Source organism: Budorcas taxicolor, chromosome 25, assembly GCF_023091745.1.
Source record: "Budorcas taxicolor isolate Tak-1 chromosome 25, Takin1.1, whole genome shotgun sequence".
In the NCBI taxonomy this organism is placed as follows: domain Eukaryota; kingdom Metazoa; phylum Chordata; class Mammalia; order Artiodactyla; family Bovidae; genus Budorcas; species Budorcas taxicolor.
In genome coordinates, this window is record NC_068934.1 from 44,615,837 (window position 1) to 44,637,311 (window position 21,475).

Here is a 21,475-nt window from a genome sequence, read left to right on the forward strand (position 1 = left end):
TACACATATACGTGCATCTCCTCTTTTTCAAATTCTTTCCCCATTTGGGTTGCTACATAACATTGAGCAGTGTTCCCTGTGCTATACAATAGGTCCTGTTGGTTATCCATTTTAAAAAACGTGTAAGCATCACTCCTGAACTCCCTAACTATCCTTTCCCCAGACTCTTCCCCCATTAGTTCATTCTCCAAGTCTGTGAGTCTGTTTCTGTTTGGTAAATAAGCTCACCTGTATAATTTCTTTTTAGATTCTGCATACAAGTATGTGTGCTGTGTACAAAGTTGCTTCAGTTGTGTCTGACTCTTTGCGACCCTATGAACTGTAGCCTGCCAGGCTCCTCTGTCCATAAGATTTTCCAGGCAAGAATACTGGAGTGAGTTGCCATGCCCTCTTCCAGGGGATTCTCCCCATCTACAGATCGAACCCATGTCTCTTATTATCTCCTGCATTGTTTGGCAGGTGGCAGGTGGGTTCTTTACCACTAGCGCCACCTGGAAAGCCCCACATACAAGAGATATCATACCATAATTCTCTTTCTCTGACTTCATCAGTATGATCATCTTTAGGCCCATCCATGTTGCTGCAAATGGCATTATTTCATTCTTTTTAATGGCTGAGTAATATTCCATTGTCCTAACCTCTAGAGTACTGTGGCTCAGACGATAAAGTGTCTGCCTGCAATGCAGGAGACCTGGGTTCAATCCCTGGGTCAGGAAGATCCCCTAGAAAAGAAAATGACAACCCACTCCAGTACTCTTGCCTGGAAAATCCCATTGACGGAGGAGCCTAATAGGCTACAGTCCATGGGGTTGCAAAGAGTCGGACACGACTGAGCAACTTCACTAGTTCAGTTCAGTTCAGTCACTCAGTCGTATCCGACTCTTTGAGACCCCATGAATCGCAGCATGCCAGGCCTCCCTGTCCATCACCAACTCCCGGACTTCACCCAAACTCATGTCCATTGAGTCGGTGATGCCATCCAGCCATCTCATTCTCTGTCGTCCCCTTCTCCTCCTGCCCCCAAGCTTTCCCAGCATCACAATCTTTTCCAACGAGTCAACTCTTCGCATCAGGTGGCCAAAGTATTGGAGCTTCAGCTTTAGCATCAGTCCTTCCAATGAATACCCAGGACTGATCTCCTTTAGAATGGACTGGTTGGATCTCCTTGCAGTCCAAGGGACTCTCAAGAGCAACTTCACTAAAATAAACTAAATATTCCATTGTACATACGTACCAAATCTTCTTTATCTATCCAATACTTAATTTTCTTGCTCTAAATTCCCCATTGACTCCTGCTGCACTTAAAGCAAAACCTGATTTCCTTACAAAAGTGCCATAAAAGGCCAGGATTGGCCTGCTTTCTGATTCCTGGATCATCACTGCCCCCCATCTCCCAACCCCACCCCAGGTTCTCTCTCCTGGGATACACTAAACTGCACCCCACCCCCACCCCTGCTGGTGGGCCCTGGCTTGTGTACACCAGTAGAATTCTCCTGGTCACAGAGATTGGCTGTGGCGGAGGCACATGCCCCCAAATGGTTCAATCCTAGGGCTTTCCTTCCACAGCTTTTCTCCATAGATAAGGCCTTGGACACATGTAGGCTCTAGAGCAGTGGTCCCCAACCTTCGTGGCACCAGGGACTAGGAACATGGAAGATAATTTCTCCATGGCCCGGGAGTGGGATGGGTGGGGTGGGGATGGTTCAGGCAGAAATGCGAGGGACAGGAAGCTGCAGAGGAAGCTTTGCTGGCTTGCCTGCCGCTCACCTCCTGCTGTGCGGCCCAGGTCCTAACTGGCTGTGAACCAGTACCAGTTCTTGGCTCAGAGACTGGGGACCCCTGTTCTAGAACCATGGGCAGCTGTGCTGCGACTATAAGAAGGGGCCACCTTGAATGTAGGAGGAGACTAACCCTGGCAAGGCGAGACTGGGAACAGAACCCACATTGCTGGTGACTTCATCTAGTCTCCAGATGAGACCATCCTGAAGCCCACGTGTTTGATCCACACGGATGGAGACATTCCCTCTGGAAGCGGCCGGCGAGGGACACTGTGTGACTCCTGCGTGACAGCTTCTAGAGAGGCCCCAGCTGACCAGCTCCTCACACTGTTTCCACATCGTCACAGTACCTACTGCTGTCTGAAGGGGCTCTTATGCTTTGGGTTGTCAGCTGCTCATGTCTGACCCACTAGAGCAGGGGACTCATCTGTACTTGTTCAAGTTGCTCCTGCAGGGGTGGCACACGGTGGGTGCTCAGTGAATACTGGTGAATGGCCGATGACCTAACTCTTTTATTTTGACCAGGCCGCGTGGCTCGTGGGATCTTAGTTCCCCGACCAGTGGCCCCTGCAGTGGAAGTGCAGAGTCTTAACCACTGGACCACTAGGGAAGTCCCATCACCAACTGTTTCTTTTCTCTCTGCTGTTGCTGTCCTCACTGCCTGAAACAGTCCCAACCCCTTTCTCCAGCCAATGCTACCCCCCCTTCTCAACTGCAGGTCGCCTATCATGCTCTGAGACCCCTGCCTGGGCCCCCACCTCAAGCTATCTTCCCTGAGTCCCAGGGAGAGCCCAACTTACAAGACTCTTGGCAGCAAATGTCAGTTCACATCTCTGGCTCCCCATTCTTCATCCATTTGACAGTTTAGCTGAATACCTACTATGAGACAGGCGCTGTGGAGGCTGGGAAAATAGCACTTGGCAAACTGCATAAATACTGCATTCATGGATCTTACATTCTAGTGAGGGAAAGACAGTAATAAGCGAATAAGGAGAAGACATGATCTGACAGCTGAATACTATGAAGGAAAATGAAGCAGAGGAGGGGAGCGGAGGTGGTGGGGGATGAGCAGACAACTGGGGAAGTCAGGGGTGACTTAAAGGGGAAGGTGACATTTGAACAAAGACTTTAATGAAGTAAGGGAGTAAGCCAAGTGGCTAAATACAGAGGTATAAATTTGAGAAACCTCAGCATGTGAATGGTATTTAAAGCCATGAGCTTCTAGGGCATCATGAAGGGAGTGATTGTGGATATACAGGTGGAGTTCAGGACTGAACCTGGGGCCTGGGAAGGTTTAGAGGTCACGGACAAGAGGAGCAACCCATTAAGGAGATAAGGAGCAATGGGAAAGCTGGAAAGAAATCAGGAAAGCCTGGTATCCTAGAAACCAGGACAGAAGAGTTTCAAGGTAGGAAGTAACCAACCATGCCAAATGTCATGGAAAAAAGGTCTGAGAAGTGGCCATTGGATGAAGAATATGGGGGTCACTGGTGACTTTGATAAGGGGGCAGAGACTGAAACTGCTAACATGTTGGGACGAATATATGCAAAGCTGTATGTATCAAGATGCTCTTTGTGGCACTGTTTGTAAGATGGGAAATCTGGAACTTGAATATTCAACAAGAAGAAATTGGTTGTGGCAGATAAGGTGCATAGAGATGGCTGGATGGCATCACTGACTTGATGGACGTGAGTCTGAGTGAACTCCGGGAGTTGGTGATGGACAGGGAGGTGGTGATGGACAGGGAGGCCTGGCGTGCTGCGATTCATGGGGTCGAAAAGAGTCCAACACAACTGAGCGACTGAATTGAACTGAAGCAACAAAACACTATGTAGCCATTAAAATAGTGCTCTAGAATGTGAGAAGTGTTCCATTTATGTTACTAAGTGAACAAGCTGGTCTCAGAACAACATACACATTAAGAATCTATTTTTGTATTTGATATGTGTTAGTTGCTCAGTCCTGCCTGAACTCTTCAAGATCCCATGGGGAACTCTTTGTGATCCCACAAGGCTCCTCTGTCCATGGATTTCTCCAGGCAAGAATGCTGGAGTGGGTTGCCATTTCCTCCTGCAAGGGATCTTCCCCACCCAGGGACTGAGCCTGCGTCTTCTGCATTGCAGCCAGATTCTTTACCACTTAGCTACCAGGGACACCCTGTTTGATAGCACAATAGAAGGTAAAGCATGGGTTGGCAAACATTTTTTGTAAATGGCCAGACAGTAAATGTTTTAGGCTTTGTGGGCATTCAGCTTTAACGTGGAAGATGTCATAGACAAAATGTCAGTGAATGAGATGGTGGCTATGTTTCAATAAAACATTATTTATGGACCCTGAAATTTGAATTTCAGGATTTCCATGTATCATGAAATATTCTATTTCTCTCCCCAAGCTTTAAAAAGAGTATAAAGACCATTCTTTGCCCACTGAGCAGGAAAACTAGAATAGGGTTGGATTTGCCCTGCAGGCTAGTTTGCCTACCTAGTCGTTCCCTGCACCTTGTGTATTTCGTTGTTGCTGTTTCCCAAAATACTTATCATTCTTTAATAGACTATTTATTTTTAAAATATATTTACCGTTTGTGATCCACACCCCTCTTTTCTCTCTCAGCCTCCAAGAATTCAAGCTCCAAGAGCTGCAAGTTATTTTATTCATTGATGTACCCCAGGCTCCTAGATAAAATGCCTGGGACACGGTAACAGATTATTAAACAGTTGTTGAATGTATTAATCAATTCTAAAAGAAATCATCTCTGACTATTCATGGGAAGGAGTGACGCTGAACATGAAAACTCCGATACTTTGGCCACCTGATGCGGAAGAAAAGACACTGATGCTGGGAAAGTCTGAGGGCAATAAAAGGGGAGGGCAGAGGATGAAATGGTTGGAGAGCATCACTGACTCAATGGACATGAGTTTACGCAAACTCCGGGAGATAGGGAAAGACAGAGGAGCCTGGCAGTTCACGGGAGTCACAAAGAGTCGACACGACTTAGACGTCTGAACAATAACACCTCATATAATTAGCAACCTAACATACAAAACAACAAACCTATAAACCTTCTTCCGTGGACCCCCAACCCTAGGAAAGTCCACAACTTGCGGGGGTCCTGGTGCCCACTTTTCGAAATCCGCCCCTCAACCCCCCAGCCGAGCACACACAGTTCACTCCCCGTGACGCAGCCTTGACGCCACTAGGAGACGCCCAAGCGGCCGCCCGCTAGGCACGCACACCAATCCCACGTGACCGGTGTCGCACCCGGTGAGCGTCACGTGACGGACTCAGTTTTCCTCCAATCGTTGCACACGTTGTGGGGATTCCATCCAGGACCTGACCTGAGCCTTAAAACACCCTATTCCCCCGCCAGCCAAACTGGCCGGCTCCGTCAGCAAGCTGGGCGGCGGTGTCTCCTAAGAACCTACTCGTAAAGCCGCTTCGGGGAAGACGGGGCCTACAACGTGCTCAATCCCGGAAGTGACGGCTCCCAGAGGGGCCGGAAGTGGCAGTGGAGGGAGGGAAGATGGCGGAGGTGGTGAGTCCGGTGCCCGGGGCGGGGCGGAGGGAGCCAGGGGAGGTGGGTAGAGCCCGAGGCCCCCCAGTAGCCGACCCTGGCGCCGCGCTGTCTCCCCAGGGGGAGATAATCGAGGGCTGCCGCCTGCCTGTGCTGCGGCGGAACCAGGACAACGAAGATGAGTGGCGTGAGTGACGTCGGGGGGCGGGGCTAAGGAACCTGAGGGCGAGGGGCGGGGGGAGAGTCAACCGAACCCCGGGGAGGGGGTGGGGCCTCTAGAATCCTGGAGCGGGCGGGGCGCAGATACTCAGGAGGGGCGTGGCTTTTAGCCTTTAGAGCTGGGCAGGGCAGGGCTTGAAGAGGGGATGGCACTTGGTGACTAATCGGGGCTTGTGAGAGCGGTTCCAAGTGCTGGGGCTTTAGGGTTCGGGCCTGGTGGTGGAGTTCAGGTCGTAGGAGGGTGGAGCTTCATGGCCTGGCCAGTCTAAGGCCCTTGCCTTTGCTGTTCCCGCAGCACTCGCTGAGATTCTAAGCGTGAAGGACATCAGTGGCCGGAAGCTTTTCTATGTCCATTACATTGATTGTGAGTTCTGGGCCGGGATGAGGTGGGGCTGGAGGGTTGGGGGGCAGCCTCTGGCACTCCTTCCTGAGCCATACCCACTGCTGCAGTCAACAAACGCCTGGATGAATGGGTGACCCACGAGCGGCTGGACCTGAAGAAGATCCAGTTCCCCAAGAAAGAGGCCAAGACCCCCACTAAGAACGGACTTCCTGGGTCCCGACCCGGCTCTCCAGAGAGAGAGGTGGTGAGTAGGTCCCCTGCTTCACCTCTTCTCTCCTGCCTACTTTTAAAATCTCTTGGCCTCAGTGGCTCCCAGATGGGCGAGAGGCTGTGCCCTCCCACCCTGGCTTCAGCTTGTAAAGGATGGGGCCCAGACTGCAGATGTAGCTTCCAGAGTCCAGTGACTGTACCTGTGTCCTTGAGAGGGCAGAGGGTGGGGTTTGATCACTCCATGCCGAGGGGGCCCTACTCCCCTTCCCCATCCCACCACCATCCCAGCCCCAGAGGAAGACCCTGGACCTATCTCTACAGCCGGCCTCCGCCCAGGCCAGCGGGAAGACCTTGCCAATCCCGGTTCAGATCACACTCCGCTTCAACCTGCCCAAGGAGCGGGAGGCCATTCCCGGTGGCGAGCCCGACCAGCCGCTCTCCTCCAGCTCCTGCCTGCAGCCCAACCACCGCTCAACGGTACCCTCAGCAATTCCAGGGACCTTGCTTTCCTCTCAGGTCCCGCCTTCTCTACCTTCTGACCCACCTGTCCTGGTTTCTCTCTGCAGAAACGGAAGGTGGAGGTGGTTTCACCAGCAACTCCAGTGCCCAGCGAGACAGCCCCAGCCTCAGTTTTCCCCCAGGTGAGTCCCCAAGCCATCTCTTCTGCCCTCCTACCCTCTGATAGCCCCTTTTGGGCTCACCTCACAGCCACTCTTTCTGTCCCTCCACTATCATTTGCAGAATGGATCAGCCCGGAGGGCAGTGGCAGCTCAGCCCGGGCGGAAGCGGAAATCGAATTGTTTGGGCACTGATGAGGTAGGTCTGGGGAGGAGGGAAGGTGGGTGAAACGAAGGGGACATAAGGAGGGCACGGGGTTTAGTGACTACTTTAAAAATGAACAAGGGATACTGGGCAGAAAGGGTGTTGGAATTAGGAGTGAGGCGGAACTGATTCAGATCCTGCACTAGGTGATCTTTTTCACCTTCCAGGTGAAAATCATCCAAGTCTTGGTTTCTTCAGTTGGCAAGCGGGGATTGCAGTACCTCCCCTAGGAGGGTCGCTGTTAGGTTTGGGCAAGGAAACCTGTGGAAGGGCTGTGAGCTGTAGAGTGTGCTGCTTGAGTTGTCTTCTGTAACCTGGTATCTTTCACGGGCCCTGGGCAGGACTCCCAGGACAGCTCAGATGGAATCCCGTCCGCTCCTCGCATGACTGGGAGCCTGGTATCTGACCGGAGCCACGACGACATCGTCACCCGGATGAAGAACATCGAGTGCATCGAGCTGGGCCGGCACCGCCTCAAGCCCTGGTACTTCTCCCCGTACCCTCAGGAGCTTACCGCGCTGCCCGTCCTCTACCTCTGCGAGTTCTGCCTCAAGTATGGCCGAAGCCTCAAGTGTCTGCAGCGTCACTTGGTATGGGGAGTCCCAGGGGCCACCCCCCTAGCAGCACCCCCTCACCTCCGCCCCTGTGCCTGATTCTCCTCTCTTCCTCAGACCAAGTGTGACCTGCGACATCCTCCCGGCAATGAGATCTACCGCAAGGGCACCATCTCCTTCTTTGAGATCGACGGACGTAAGAACAAGGTCAGGGGCTGAGGGGCAGCGGGAAGGCTTTGGTGCCGGGAGTCTGGGGGAGTTGAGTGAGTAGCTTCTTCCAGTTCCGGAAGACACTGACCATTACAGGGGACAGATCTCTTCACCGCATTTACTGCATTCTTGCCGTAGGCCGGGTGCTGGTAGATACAGAGTGACCAGGAATTTGACAAAATCTCTGTTCTCTGAGAGCTCACAGGGGAAGACAAACAGGCCAGTAGCAGTTTGGATCCCAGTGTGGTATGTTTCATGAGAAAAGTGGGCTGTCAGGATCCCAGGGTGATCAGCAAGGCTTCAAAGAGGAGGTAACCTCTGAACCTTGACACAAGGGTAGGGTGGGTACAGGAATCCCCAGCAGTGGGTTCTGAAGGGCAGGAGTGGACGTACTGGCAGAGCCCAGAGACCCTGCAGGTTCAGTTCTAGACCACTGTGACAAGGTGAGCGTTGAAATAAAGCAGTCACGAGAGTTTTTCTGGTTTCCCAAACTCTATAAAAGTTATATTTATGTTGTGCCATACTCTATTAAGGGTGCAATAACAGTATCAAAAAAATTACAGTGGTAACATCAAAAACCACTGATTACTGTAACAAATACAATAATAATGAAGAGGTTTGGAATATTGCAAGAATTATGAAAAGGTGACAAGATGCGACATGAGCAAATGCTGTTGGGAAAATGGCACTGATAAACTCAAGGCAGGGTTGCCACAAACCTTTGTTTAAAAAAAAAGCAATCTCTGTGAAAGCTAATAAAATGAGGTGTGCCTGTGCAGACAGTGAGCATCGAAGAGCTGTCCTTCCAGCTGGAGCGCAGACAGGATGAAGGAAGGCTCTGTTACAAGGAGAGAGTTCAGGTGGTGGGACTGAGGTCAGCTGGGAAGCAGGGGCATTACAGGTCTGGGGCTTCACACCTGCCTTATTCTGGCTGTGAGGAGGAAGAAGGGAATAGCCTGCAAGGACCTTTAAGAGTGAAAGGCCTCCATCCCTGGGCCCTGGAGGGTGGGGAGGGAAGGACAATCACTGACTGGCAGGAGAGCACTCTGGCTTGAGTGCTGGGGGAGCTTAAGAGAAAGATGCTGCTTTAACCACCGTTAACTGTGTTAGGTGCAGGCTTGGGTATCCAAGTGACCATGCCTCCTGCTGCTGCTGCTAAGTCACTTCAGTCGTGTCCAACTCTGTGCAACCCCATAGACGGCAGCCCACCAGGCTCTCCCGTCCCTGGGATTCTCCAGGCAAGAACACTGGAGTGGGTTGCCATTTCCTTCTCCAATGCATAAAAATGAAAGTGAAGTCGCTCAGTCGTGCCTGACTCTCCGCGACCCCATGGACTGCAGCCCACCAGGCTCCTCTGTCCATGGGATTTTCCAGGCAAGAGTACTAGAGTGGGGTGCCATTGCCTTCTCTGAGCCTAGCAGGTGCTTAAAAAGCCTCCGGTGATATGCAGTAGAGTTGTGAGCATGGAGTATAGTAGCAAGATGAATTTTACTGGGGCAGCCCTTGAGAGACCCCAGACTTCTTCACCCGTGTTGTAGACGAGCAGATGTGTTTTCAGGACATGTGACTGGGCAAGAGAGTACTGTGGCTTTTTGACAGCTGGACTCGTGAGACTGTCACACAGGCAGAGCTTTTCTCATAAGCCTTGGTCAGTCTTCCTGGGGGGCACTCATCAGTTTGTTGACTGGTAACTGTGGCAGAGGGCAGTGGAAGCCTTCCAGGCCAGTTAGGTGGCGGTACGGGGAATAGGGGCAAACCTGCCCAGCTCACCTGGAGGTTGGTGCTTGAATACCATCACAGCTGGAACAGGGACTCCTGGATGCTAAGAAGGGCCCGTGCCTGGGGACAGCCTGGCCCATGGATGGGTTCAGGCCCCAGGGAGGAAGGCTTAACCCTTTCAGCCTGGGGGAGAAAGAAGCTCCAAGCTGACCCCAGCCTGACGGCCACACTCCAAGAGAGCCACCGGGGTGGTGACAGACCTTGTCTTTTGCAGAGTTACTCCCAAAACCTGTGTCTTCTGGCTAAGTGTTTCCTCGATCACAAGACGCTGTACTATGACACAGACCCTTTCCTCTTCTACGTCATGACAGAGTACGACTGCAAGGGCTTCCATATAGTGGGCTACTTCTCCAAGGTGAGCACTCCTGCAGGTGGTCCTTCAGTCCTGCCCTGAGCTGGGTCCCTCCCCTCACACTCACTCCAGCCCGGCTTTTCCAGGAAAAGGAGTCCACGGAAGACTACAACGTGGCCTGCATCCTGACCCTGCCCCCCTACCAGCGCCGGGGCTATGGAAAGCTGCTGATCGAGTTCAGTGAGTACTTGCGCTGCTGGCCGGGGGCCGGGGTGGGAGCAGGCAGGCCCAGGCCCCCGGGCTGCACACACAGACGGACGGGGCTGCTGTGTTCCCAGCCCTGGCCTTGCAGTCCAGTCACCGGGGGAACTGGCCAGGAATAAAGGTGGGCCCCTCCCAAGGTTCTCTCCGTTCTGCGGTGACTCCCCTGCTCATCTGCACTAGGCTCTCAGTCCCTCGTAGTTCCTTGGCCATGGTGCTGAGCACCACTCAGCTGTTCCCAAATCTGACTCATCAGCCCCTGCCCAGGGCCATGGGCAGAAGCTGAGTGAGCCACTCTTGATCAGCTGTCTGGGCCTGTGCAGTTGTGCACGTTTCTGGGCAAGGACCTGTGGCTCATTTCTCCACTTGTCGCCTGAGCCTTGCAGACAGTGGATGTCACGTCAACATGACTCACAGGGGATCTGGCCTCTGCCCTTTTGTCAAATGTGAACTCTGCATTGGCCTCCAAGGCCCCTTTCACTGCCCAGCCTCCTCCCCTCATTCTGTTCACCTCACTGTTCACTGCACGCTTGGGATAACCAAGCTCTGACCTGGGAGATGAGGAGGGAGCCTTGGCTCCCTGATGAAGATGTGGAGGCCTGACTTGATCACAGGTCACCTTGAGAAGTTTTATTGGTAGAAAGATGCCAAGATGGGGTCACATCTTCAGGAAGCCCTCTGTCTGGCAGGGCAGGAGGATGCTTAGGAAACTCAGCTTAAGCCTTAGAGCTCAGACCCAGTGGAGATGGGATGTGTGCGGGGCCACCAAGGAGAGGTGCTCATTGTGCCTGGCAGGAGCAGACAGGATACCAGAAGCACCAGTTCAGGCAGCTCCTGGGGGCAGGGGGTATTCACTGGGAGGGGCCAGGAGTCCCTGCCACTAAGGAGGCAAGCGTGGCCTCCAGTTGATTGGTCAGGACTCTGCACACACACCTGCCCAGCAAAGCTGAGTGAGAACTCCAGTGTGCCCCTTCTCTCTTCCCTGCTTCCTGCCTCCAAAGCAGAGGCCTCTCTGTCCTCCCCACCAGGCTGTTTGGTGGAAGTCACAGGAGGTTGGGCAAGAGGGTCAGACTGGCTAATAAAGACGTTATCAAGGGGAAAGCAGAAAGGCTACGCTCCAACACAAGGCTCGTGAAGAAGGGCTTCTAGAAATAGTGGAGACATCTCAGGGCCCTGATGGGAAAAATGACTCTGTCCAACAGATGTGAAACTGCTCAGGGTTTTGCAGGGCTTGAGGGTCTCAAACCAGGAACTGCCTGCTCAGTGGTCACCCGGGTAGGAGGGCAGAGCAGTAGAATTAGGAGGGAGAGCGCCCTGGCAAAGGCAGTTACCGCTAAGGAATGGCCTCCTCTGACTGGGAAGTGCTTTGGCATCACTCCCCTTAATTCCTCCCAGCCACCCAGCCTGGTCTTAGAGCTGCTGATGCTTCTCTGTTCACAGCTGGGGGACTGTTGTGACTGAGAATCTGAGCATCCTCAGGCCTGGACCAGAGGTGGGGCCTGGCCCACTTTTCTCCTCACATACCCAGTGTGGTAGGACCGAGGAAAACTGGAGGCACTTTCTTTCCACAAGCCATTCTCTGCACTTCCCTGTCCCACCTGTAAGCCCTTGCGGGCTCCTGGTTGACTGTAGCTTCAGCACACAGCTCAAGAGTAGGCGTGCTAGTCCTTTAGAGCAAACTAAGGCACCGAACAGACAAGCCACATACCCAGACCACAGAACCACCACGTGGCCAGCCCAAGACGGGGCCATGCAGTCTGCCCGATCGCCTGCGTTCTTAAGACACTAGTGGCATAATACTGTGATCGTTTATCCACCTCCTCCTGCTCCATTGCTTTAGGCTATGAACTCTCCAAAGTGGAAGGGAAAACGGGGACCCCTGAGAAGCCCCTCTCGGACCTTGGCCTCCTGTCCTACCGAAGCTACTGGTCCCAGACCATCCTGGAGATCTTGATGGGGTTGAAGTCAGAGAGCGGGGAGAGGCCACAGATCACCATCAAGTGAGCCTGGCCCTGCCTACCCGGGGGTGCATGGCATGACCTTCTGTTCCCGGGCTTTCTCACTCCTTGGGCTACTGGGGCCTGGGCAGAGATGGAGGCCCCCAGGGGACCTGATCTTTGCCCTCCCACAGTGAGATCAGTGAAATTACCAGCATCAAGAAGGAGGATGTCATATCCACTCTACAGTACCTCAACCTCATCAACTACTACAAGGTAGGGAGGCAGGCAGGGGGAGACAGGTGTGTGCAGGGATCCCAAGTACAGGCCCGCCTGAGCTGACCTGCCTGGCCCCATCTCCTGTCCAGGGCCAGTATATCCTCACCCTGTCGGAGGACATCGTGGATGGGCACGAACGGGCTATGCTCAAACGGCTTCTTCGGATCGACTCCAAGTGTCTGCACTTCACTCCCAAGGACTGGAGCAAGAGGGGAAAGTGGTGACCGGACGCTGCCCGGGGAATGCCGGCAAAGGCAGCAGAACTGAAGCTGGCAGCCATCTCGCCCCCAGCAGGGTCTCCAAGAGGCACACCAAGGGAGACAGGGCTGAGGACCACTCCAAAAGGAGAGGACGGGCCTGGTCAAGGCTAGCTGGTGCCCAGCACCAAGGCGAGCTCAGGGCTCATGGCAACTCCACGGTCAGCTGGCTGCAGGCCCAGGCCTGCTGTGAACCAGGGACCAGAGGGAGCCAGGCAGCTGTGTATATAGTAAGATGGGGGGTGGGGTGCCTTGTACAGAGGACTGACGGCTGTACAAATTTCTTCTGTAAAGTAGGAGCTGGGGTGTGGTGGGTACTGGTTGCAAAATTATGGCCTCTTCTGCCCCATTGCCCCCTGGCAATAAATTGTTCCTAGAGGTCAAAGCTATGGAAGGTTCTGTGGGAGAAGGGGCAGTGTTGGCAAACTCACAGGTTCTGTGAAAAGCTCCTTTATTGGGTGAAGGACTCTGGCTTCACACTGGGGTGAGGGGTTCGGTGGCTTTCAATGTCAAGCTCTGGTTCTCAGTCTTCCGGTACCTGTGCGTGAATCTGCAACAGGAATCACCTCTACTATTGGATTTCTGCAGTATAGTGACTGGGTGGCCCAGATATTCAGAATCATAGCCCTTCTAGAAGGCCAGAGAAGAGTGCTGGGGAAGCCATGCTGTCCCTACCCAGTCTAATCCTCCAGTCAGACTGGGTCTCCATCTGCCCCATTGTTCGCCCCAGCCCCAAATTCACTCAGGCTGGGGTGGGGCCGGGGTGGGGAGGGGGGGGCGGGGGGGTCGGTGTTAGATAAAGCCTGGGAGGGAGAGGGCCCATCCATCTACTCACCGCTGCAGCGAGGCTGGGCCAGCTTAGGGCCCCACGCAGTTTGGCATCCGGACCAGGGATAGATTCCAGGCCCCACACGGTGAAGCTGCTGAAGCTGGCTGTGGCTCCCATAAAGCGGTCCTGGGGACGGGAAGGGGCCCTGGCTCAGCATCCGGGCTGCGGTTCCCACCCAGGCTCCCTTCCAACCCTATCCCCCAGTGCTCACGCAGTCCCGCTCCAGCGCCTCTGGGGGTTCCTCCAGTTCCTGCTCCTCTGGCTCGTGGTCATCCTGCTTCGCCACCAACACTTCTGCCTTCTCTTCTGTCATCACATACCCCACGAAGCCGGGCGGCACCACCACCTCCTCGCCACGTAGACTACGGCCCCGAAACGACGCTTCCAGTCCTGGAGGAGGCAGAAGCAGGGAGGGCCTCTGAGGGTCTGATCCAGGCCTAAGGGAGCAAGCCCGGTGGCGGTCCGCCCGCCGCCTCCGGTGGACCACGATCCCCAGGAGGCCTGGCGGCGTTCCTCGCGGAGGAGAGCGCGATGCCGGCGCGGGGGCCGCCGGGAGCCGTAGTCCGGCTGCCGCCGGGAGCCGTAGTCCGGCTGCGAGCGCTCACCGTCGGAACCCAGGCGGATGGCTGGGGTGAAGAAGCGCCCCACCGGCGTGGGCCGGTTAACCGGGACCTCGCAGGGCAGAAGGTGCAGCGAGGCGGGGGCGGGATCGCGCAGTGTATCAGGGCGCAGGTGGACGCGGCGTTTGTCGATGGTCTCCTCGTAGCTGTTCTCCATAGTCCGTCACTACTCTGCAGCTCGCAGGCTGAGGCCAAAGCTGGCGCGCAAAGCGCGCGGAGCCTGTCGGGGGCGGTCGGCGCAGAGCCTCGTGGGAAGCGTAGTTCTTCTCTGAGGCGCTTCTCCAAGCCTGCCTCCCGGCGTTCCAGTCCCAGGGTTTTTTCCTTGAATTCCTCGGCCCACCCCCCGCCCCCGAAATACATTCTTACTGTAAAAAATTAAAACGATATCTAAGAGTACGCTTTTTACATTGATTAGTACAAAGTGTTGTGCTTTGTTTGTGGTGTAACACACACCACAAAGAAGGGATATCAGCCCTTCTTCACATGTGAAGATATTTTATCCGAGTTTGTCTTCCAAACCTGTATATTGGTCATTTTTATTACAGAGAAGACTTTTATTTATTTTTTAGTCACATATTCAATGTATCTGCCTTTTCTTTTCAGTCACAGTACTCTTTCCTTGTTCATTTCTTAAAGTTAGTCGCACAGTCGTGTCCGACTCTGCGATACCAAGGACTGTGGCCCGCCAGGCTCCTCTGTCCATGGAATTCTCCAGGCAAGAGTACTGGAGGGGGTTGCCATTTCCTTCTCCAGGGGATCTTCCCGCCCCAGGGATCTAACCCGGGTCTCCTGCATTGCAGGCAGATTCTTTACCAACTGAGCTACTAACACTTCTCTAATGTTACTGTGTCCGGATACCCAACTTAGATTTTTGACAAGTACTCTCATAAAACGAACTCCTACAAAACTGGTTATTAAGATTGAAATTGCGTTTAATTTATAGATTTGAGAAAGAGAAAAACATCCTTAGATTTCCAAGATCTGGCTTTGGTGGTCTGTTGAACAGGAACAATTTCATAGAATATCTGAGGAGGTCACTCTGTGATGTGAGTTATGAAAACAAAAGCAAGATCATTCCATACTCACCTGAACACTGACAAAAACACAAATATTGTCCAAAACACAAATAATGAAAATTCTTCTATCTTGGATAATATAGTGACTGTTGCTACTTTACCAATTATAGCGTCAGCCTCCGTATAGATAATGTTTGTTAACATATCCCATCGTAGAAATACTCCCACTCTCTGAAGGCATCCAATCCAAAGAAAAGTCCCACTTCCTTAAACGCTCCCTCAAATTCCCTAAAACACAAGTCCAAATCCTAGAAATTCTTCCTGTTGTTTTTCAGTTGCTAAGTCGTGTCCCACTCTTTGCAACTGCATGGACTGCAGCATACCAGGCTTCCCGGTCCTTCAGTATCTCCTGGAGTTTGCTCAAACTCATGTCCCTTGAGTTGGTGATGCCATTCAACCATCTCATCCTTGTCGCCCACTTCTCTTCCTGCCCTCAGTCTTTCCCAGCATCAGGGTCTTTTCCAATGAGTCAGCTCTTTACATCAGGTGGCCAAAGTATTGGATCTGTCACGCAAGTGCATGTTCCTCGATTCTTTGTCTCGTCACAACAAAGATTTGGAGTGACGGACATTAAAGCCCCCTCGGCGTGTCACAGCTCTCAGGTCTTGGATAGACCGTGTTATAGCTCTCAGGTCTCGAATGGACCATGTTATAGCTCTTAGACAAATCAGTGTTACAGCTCTATTTTATTTAGAAGATAGCAGGAAAATCCATCTTCGTCGATCTAAAGACAGGAGGAGAAGAGCGCCCCAGCTCGCGGGAGGGAGCGAGCTAGCTTTGGCTTTTCTATTTATATGTTTATCTCTCCCTGGGCCTGTCCTATGTAAATTGGGCCAGCCGGGAGTGTTGTTTGTTTTACCTGAGGTCCTCGCTCCGGTCCTCAGATCTTCTTTTGTTTCATTTTCGCGGGCTTTTCCCTTCCTTGTCTTGTAGCCACTGCCATTTTGGACTCCTTTTCCCTGTTCTACCTACCTAACAGATCTCCATAGTGGCTATACTAGTTTGCATGCCCACCAACAATGTAAGAGGGCTCCCTTTTCTCTGCACCCTCTTCAGCATTTATTGTTTGTAGATTTTTTGATAGCAGCCATTCTGACCGGCTCGAGATGGTACCTCATTGTGGTTTTGATTTGCATTTCTCTGATTCTTACATATTAATTTTTTAAACATATATCTAGAATTTTTTAATTTTTCCTAATAGTTTTCTTTTCTTTCCTGGGTCTTCCAGAATTAATCATCTCACTTTAAATAATGATCATGATCATTTTACTCCCTCATTACCTCACATGTTTTCTTTTCTAGCACATCAACAGACATCTTTTCCTTTTTCCTGACATTTTCATGGGAATTTCACCAATACTCATGAAGTTGGTTTTCAACTTGTTTATGTATATCTTGTTAAAGCTGTACTACTAAGGTTTTTTTCTTATCAGTTTTTTTTTTTTTTAATTGCAGTAGACGGGCTTTACAATGTTGTGTTACCTTTTGTTGTTGTTTCCATCACTAAGTCGTGTCTGACTCTTTTGTGACCTCATGGACTGTAGCCTGCCAGGCTCCTCTGTCCATGGAATTTCCCAGGGAAGAATACTGGGTTGCCATTTCCTTCTCCATAAGGGTTTTTTAATTTGGAAGTAGATGTTTATCTTTACATTTTTGGTTCTGTTAAGTTTCCCATAGTCTGGATTTTAGTGATTGCTTTCTCATAGTGTTATGTTTATCTGCCCTTATTTCCTGTAAATTAGTAATTAGATCTAGAAGCTTCATCAGATTTGGGGGCGGGGAGGGGCTGAGGAAGACTGCTTCAAGGAAGGCAGTGTGTTTTTCCATCTGGAGGGACCTAATACCTCATGTTTCCCTTTTTCTGTCAAGTTAGCAGCCCTGGATGATCATTGCCCAGCTGTTTCAAGTCATTACGGGTTGCAAAACTGGTATTCTAAGTTCACATTTCTTCTTCATTTACTTTATTCTTGTTGTTCAGTGGCTAAGTTGTGTCCAACTCTTTGAGACTGCATGGACTGCAACATACCGGGTTTCCCTCTCCTTAGCGAACTCCTGGAGTTTGCCCAAATTCATCATGTCCACTGAGTCGGTGCTGCTGCCCAACCATCTCATCCTCTGTTGCCCCCTTCTCCTCCTGCCCTCAATCTTTCTCAGCATCAGGGTCTTTTCCAGTGAGTCCACTCTTCACATCAGGTGGCCAAAGAATTGGAGCTTCAGCATCAGTCCTTGCAATGAATATTCAGGGTTAATTTCCTTTAGGATTGGCTGGTTTGATCTCCTTGCTGTCCAAGGAATTCTCACGAGTCTTCTCCAGCACCACAGTTTGAAAGCATCAGTTCTTTGGTGCTCAGCCTTCATTATGGTCCAACTATCACATCCATACATGACTACTGGAAAAACTATAGCTTTGACTATACAGACTTTTGTCAGCAAAGTGATGTCTCTGCTTTTTAATATGCTGTCTGGGTTGGTTATAGCTTTTCTTCCAAGGAGCAAGTGTCATGTCTACAGTAATTTTGGAGCCCAAGAAAATAAAATCTGTCACTGTTTTCACTTTTTCCCCATCTATTTGCCATGAAGTGATGGGACCAGATGCCATTTACTTCTAAAAGGAAAACTTCCCCATATCAACTATTTGGTTCCCCCTTGATACAGTGAGTATAAGAAAGGCACGAGTATTTCTCGATACTTTCCTTCGATTTCTCAGTTTTTGAAATGACTTGTTTCCCTGGCATGCTTCCATGGCGACTTTTTTTTTTTTTTGAGTATTATTAAATAATGTATTTTTAACATTTTGAATGCTTCAGTTACTTGTGTTTGTTATTCTCATTGATCCTGAAATTGTCCCACCTTTTTCTAGGGGGAAGCTCTTCAAGTGAGCTTCTGAGTCTTTTGATGTGACCCTAGTATTCTTGCCTGAAAAATCCCGGGCAAGACAAAAGAGTCTGGCAGGCTACAGTCCATGGGGTCGCAAAGAGTCAGACACTACTTAGCAACTAAACAAAAAAAAGTAGACTTTTATCGGTTTCCTTGTTTCCCAGAACCACAAGATATTCTTGGGTTGTCTTGAAAACAGTTCCTGCTCCAGACTTGGAATCATCCAAGGATCCTTGGTTCCTTTTACTAAGAAGTGATATTTACTAATTCAGTTTGACATTAGATGTGCTCATGACTGCTAGATGTTTTCAGTGGACATTTCTAAATGTTTTCCATGAAAATATGTATTTTTCTCTTTAAAAAAGAAAATACATCATGAGTTTATGCTATTATATCTAGGATTACAGGGTTTTGGGGGCTTCCCTGGTAGCTCAGTGGTGAAGAATTTACCTGCTAACGCAGGAGACACAGGTTTGATCTCTGATCTGGGAAGATCCCCTAGAGAAGAAAATGGCAACCCACTCCAGTATTCCTGCCCGGAAATTCCCATGGACAGAGGAGCCTGGTGGGCTAGAGTCTATGCGGTCACAAAAAATTGAACGCAACTTAGCGACTGAACAATAACAGGGTTTTTACTAACCTCATTGCTCTTACCTTGGTATCTTTTTCTCCGACATGAAACATCCCAGTTCTCTGCAGCCTTGCTCCACATTACATACACAATAGTCTCAATAAAATAGCAACACTACAACTAACAATGTGATTACCAGTTAAAAAATTATTTTTGTAGTTCTTTTTGTCCTTAAGATGTATTCCACTAGGATGTACAATCAGTTTACTGGTTTTAAGTTCTATGATTATGCTACCAGTTGGATAAAAAGTTAGGCTCATTTGTTTCATGACTTTTGACTTTTAGAGATAGATTTTAAAAGATTTAGTTTTACTTTGTGTGATTATTTTCATTTCCAAAGTCAAACTGCAAAGATATATTTAGAGAAACCTAGTGTCTATCCCTGTTCCCTCTAACCTGTTCTCTCCTGCCCTACGTAACTTTTAAAATATTTTAGTTTACTTATCTGTTGTTTACTCTTCTAAAGTATTAGCATACATGTAAGTATACTGAATTCAATTTCCTAATATTTTGCGGAGGATTTTTGTACCTATACCCGAGTGATATTGTTCTGTAGCTTTCCTTTCTTGTGATGTCTTTATCCGGTTTTGGTATTAGGATAATGCTGGCCTCGGAGAATGTGTTAGGAAGTGTTGTTCCCTCTGCTTCTATTAATATTTTCTGAAAGAGATTGTAAAGAATTGCTATTGTTCTTTCTCAAATTTTTTTTCACAAGTAGAATTCACCAGGGAGCTATCTCAGCCTGTTGCTTTCTTTTTTAGGAGGTTTTCGATATTTTTTGTTGTCTTTCAAGAGATTTTTTTTTTTCAACTTTATTGAGATATAATTGACATATAAAATTAGAAAATATTTAAAGTGTACATCATGATGAATTGATATACATGTACACTGTGAAAGGATTCCTCCCATCTAGTTTAACCCATCTCACATATGATAGTTTAATTACATTAAGAACATAATATTAACTATTATAATTATTAATTCACTTTCTCTAGAGATAGCTCTATGCAAATCTTTTATTTTCCCATGTGTAAGGGTTTTTTTTTTCCTTTGTGTAAATTTTGTTACTTTGTGTCACTTGAGGAATCGGTCCATTTCATGTAAGTTATCGGACTGTGCACATACAATTGTTCATAATATTTATTATCCTTTTACTGTCCATGGGCTCAGTAGTGATGACCCCTCTTTTATTTCTGATATTAGTAATTTGTGTCTTCTCTCTTTTTTTCTTAGTTAGCCTGGCTAGATGCTTATCAATTTTACTGATCTTTTCATAGAACCAGCTTTTGGTTTCATTGCTTTTCTCTGTTGAATTTCTCCTTTACATTTTATTGAGTTCCACTCCAGTTTTTGTTATTTAACTTCCTCTACTTCTTTTAGGCTTATATTACTCTTGTTTCTCTAGTATACTAAAGCAAAAATTTAGATAACTGATATTTAGATCTTTCTTCTTTTCTAATATATACATTTAATGCCATAAGCCTCATTCTAAGTATTGCTTTCACTGAATCACACAGATTTTAAAATAATTTTAAAAAAGTTATATTAATCACACAGATTTTAAAATATATTTTTAAAAAGTTATATTTTCATTTTCATTTAGATCAGACTATTTTAAAATTTCTCAAGAGGTTTCCTCAACCCATGTTGTTATATGAAAGTATGTTGGTTAATCTTCAGATATTTGGGAATGTTCCAGTTATCATTCTGTCATTGATCTCTCTAGTTTAATTCCACTGTGATTCAAGAGCAAATGTGTATTCTTTTAAATCTGTTAAGGTCTGTCTTATGGCCCCAAATGTGGTCTGTCACAGTGGATGTTCCATGTGCACTTGATACCACGCATTCTGCCCTTGTTGGATACAATATTCTGTAATCTATAAACGTTCTATCATCTATAGAAGTATTCTATAATTCAATCCAGTTGATTGATGGTACTGCTCAGTTCAACTATATCCTTACTGATTTTCTGCCTGCTTGATTTGTCAGTTACTGATTAAAGGATGTTAAAGTCTTCCTCAAACAGGGCATTTGTTTATTTCTCTTCACAGTTTAAAAATACTGTTGCATTGTTGTGCTGCTTGCCACATCAGTTTTTAAAAGTCTCAGTTCAGTTCAGTTGCTCAGTCGTGTCCAACTCTTTGCGACCCCATGAATTGCAGCATGCCAGGCCTCCCTGTCTGAAAAGTCTAATGCCCTTCTAATTCTTTTGCCTTTGCAAGTTAATCATTCTTTCTGCCTAGAAATCTTGGAAACTTAAAAAAAAAATCTTTGAAATCTGTTTTGTGAGGATATGTCTCAAAGTTGATCATTCTGGGTTAATTTCCCAAATGTCCCAGTGGGCCCTTTAAATGTGCAGATTTTTTTTCTTGGAAAGTTTTCTTAGATTATAGTCTTAAATACCAGGTCTTGTTCCCCTGGTGGCTCAGACAGTAAAGAATCTGCCTGCAGTGCAGGAGAGCCAGGTTTGATCCCTGAGTTGGGAAGATCCCCTGGAGAAGGGAATGGCAACCTATTCCAGTGCTCTCGCCTGGAGAAACCTAGAGACAGAGGAGCCTGGCAGGCTACAGTCCATGGGGTGGTAAAGAGTCGTACACAACTGAGCGGGACACAACTAACACTTTCTGGTTCATTGTTTAGTTTTTCTCCAGGGACTCCAATAATACAAATGTGTTTCCTTTTTGACTATCTTCTGTTTCCATTACTTCCTTCTGACCCTTTCTATGTATTTATCTCCTTTTCATTCTCTTGTTTTTCTTTCTTCAATACCACTTATTATATTTTTATTTGAGTCTGTTCTCCTGCAAGCATCTTATAATCTTTAGTTCCTGTTAATTTTGTCTGTTTCTTCCATTTCTTTCCTGAGTTTGATCTCGGGTGGCCTCCACTTGGAGTGGCTTGAAGCAGGGTTTCAGTTCCCGGTCAGAGATTGAGGTCGGGCCATGTCAGCGAGAGCTGAATCCTAGTCACACAATCAGTGGTCAGTGAC

The 21,475-nt window shown here is 48.9% G+C and overlaps 2 protein-coding genes across 6 annotated transcripts; one reads left to right on the top strand and one right to left on the bottom strand.

Annotated features, from left to right (window-relative positions):
- The first annotated feature begins 5,107 nt into the window (after window positions 1-5,107).
- KAT5 (lysine acetyltransferase 5) lies at window positions 5,108-12,829 on the top strand. Of its 4 annotated transcripts, XM_052661828.1 has the most exons (14): window positions 5,109-5,311; window positions 5,411-5,477; window positions 5,805-5,873; window positions 5,960-6,096; window positions 6,384-6,539; window positions 6,629-6,703; window positions 6,804-6,878; window positions 7,226-7,474; window positions 7,556-7,645; window positions 9,642-9,782; window positions 9,866-9,959; window positions 11,821-11,980; window positions 12,112-12,193; window positions 12,286-12,829. In XM_052661828.1, exons 1-14 carry the CDS (start codon window positions 5,300-5,302, stop codon window positions 12,418-12,420), a joined length of 1,542 nt encoding a protein of 513 aa, XP_052517788.1. In that variant the 5' UTR covers window positions 5,109-5,299; the 3' UTR covers window positions 12,421-12,829. The 4 variants fall into 4 exon arrangements, with proteins under 4 accessions (XP_052517787.1, XP_052517788.1, XP_052517789.1 ...); XM_052661827.1 differs by having other exon boundaries at window positions 5,108-5,477; XM_052661831.1 differs by lacking the exon at window positions 6,384-6,539 and having other exon boundaries at window positions 5,110-5,311.
- Window positions 8,170-14,122, bottom strand: RNASEH2C (ribonuclease H2 subunit C). Of its 2 annotated transcripts, none has more exons than XM_052661832.1 (4): window positions 13,888-14,122; window positions 13,494-13,672; window positions 13,289-13,408; window positions 8,170-8,486 (listed from the first exon to the last, which is right to left on the bottom strand). In XM_052661832.1, exons 1-4 carry the CDS (start codon window positions 14,057-14,059, stop codon window positions 8,346-8,348), a joined length of 612 nt encoding a protein of 203 aa, XP_052517792.1. In that variant the 5' UTR covers window positions 14,060-14,122; the 3' UTR covers window positions 8,170-8,345. The 2 variants fall into 2 exon arrangements, with proteins under 2 accessions (XP_052517792.1, XP_052517793.1); XM_052661833.1 differs by lacking the exon at window positions 8,170-8,486 and adding an exon at window positions 12,866-13,003.
- Window positions 14,123-21,475: the final 7,353 nt, after the last annotated feature.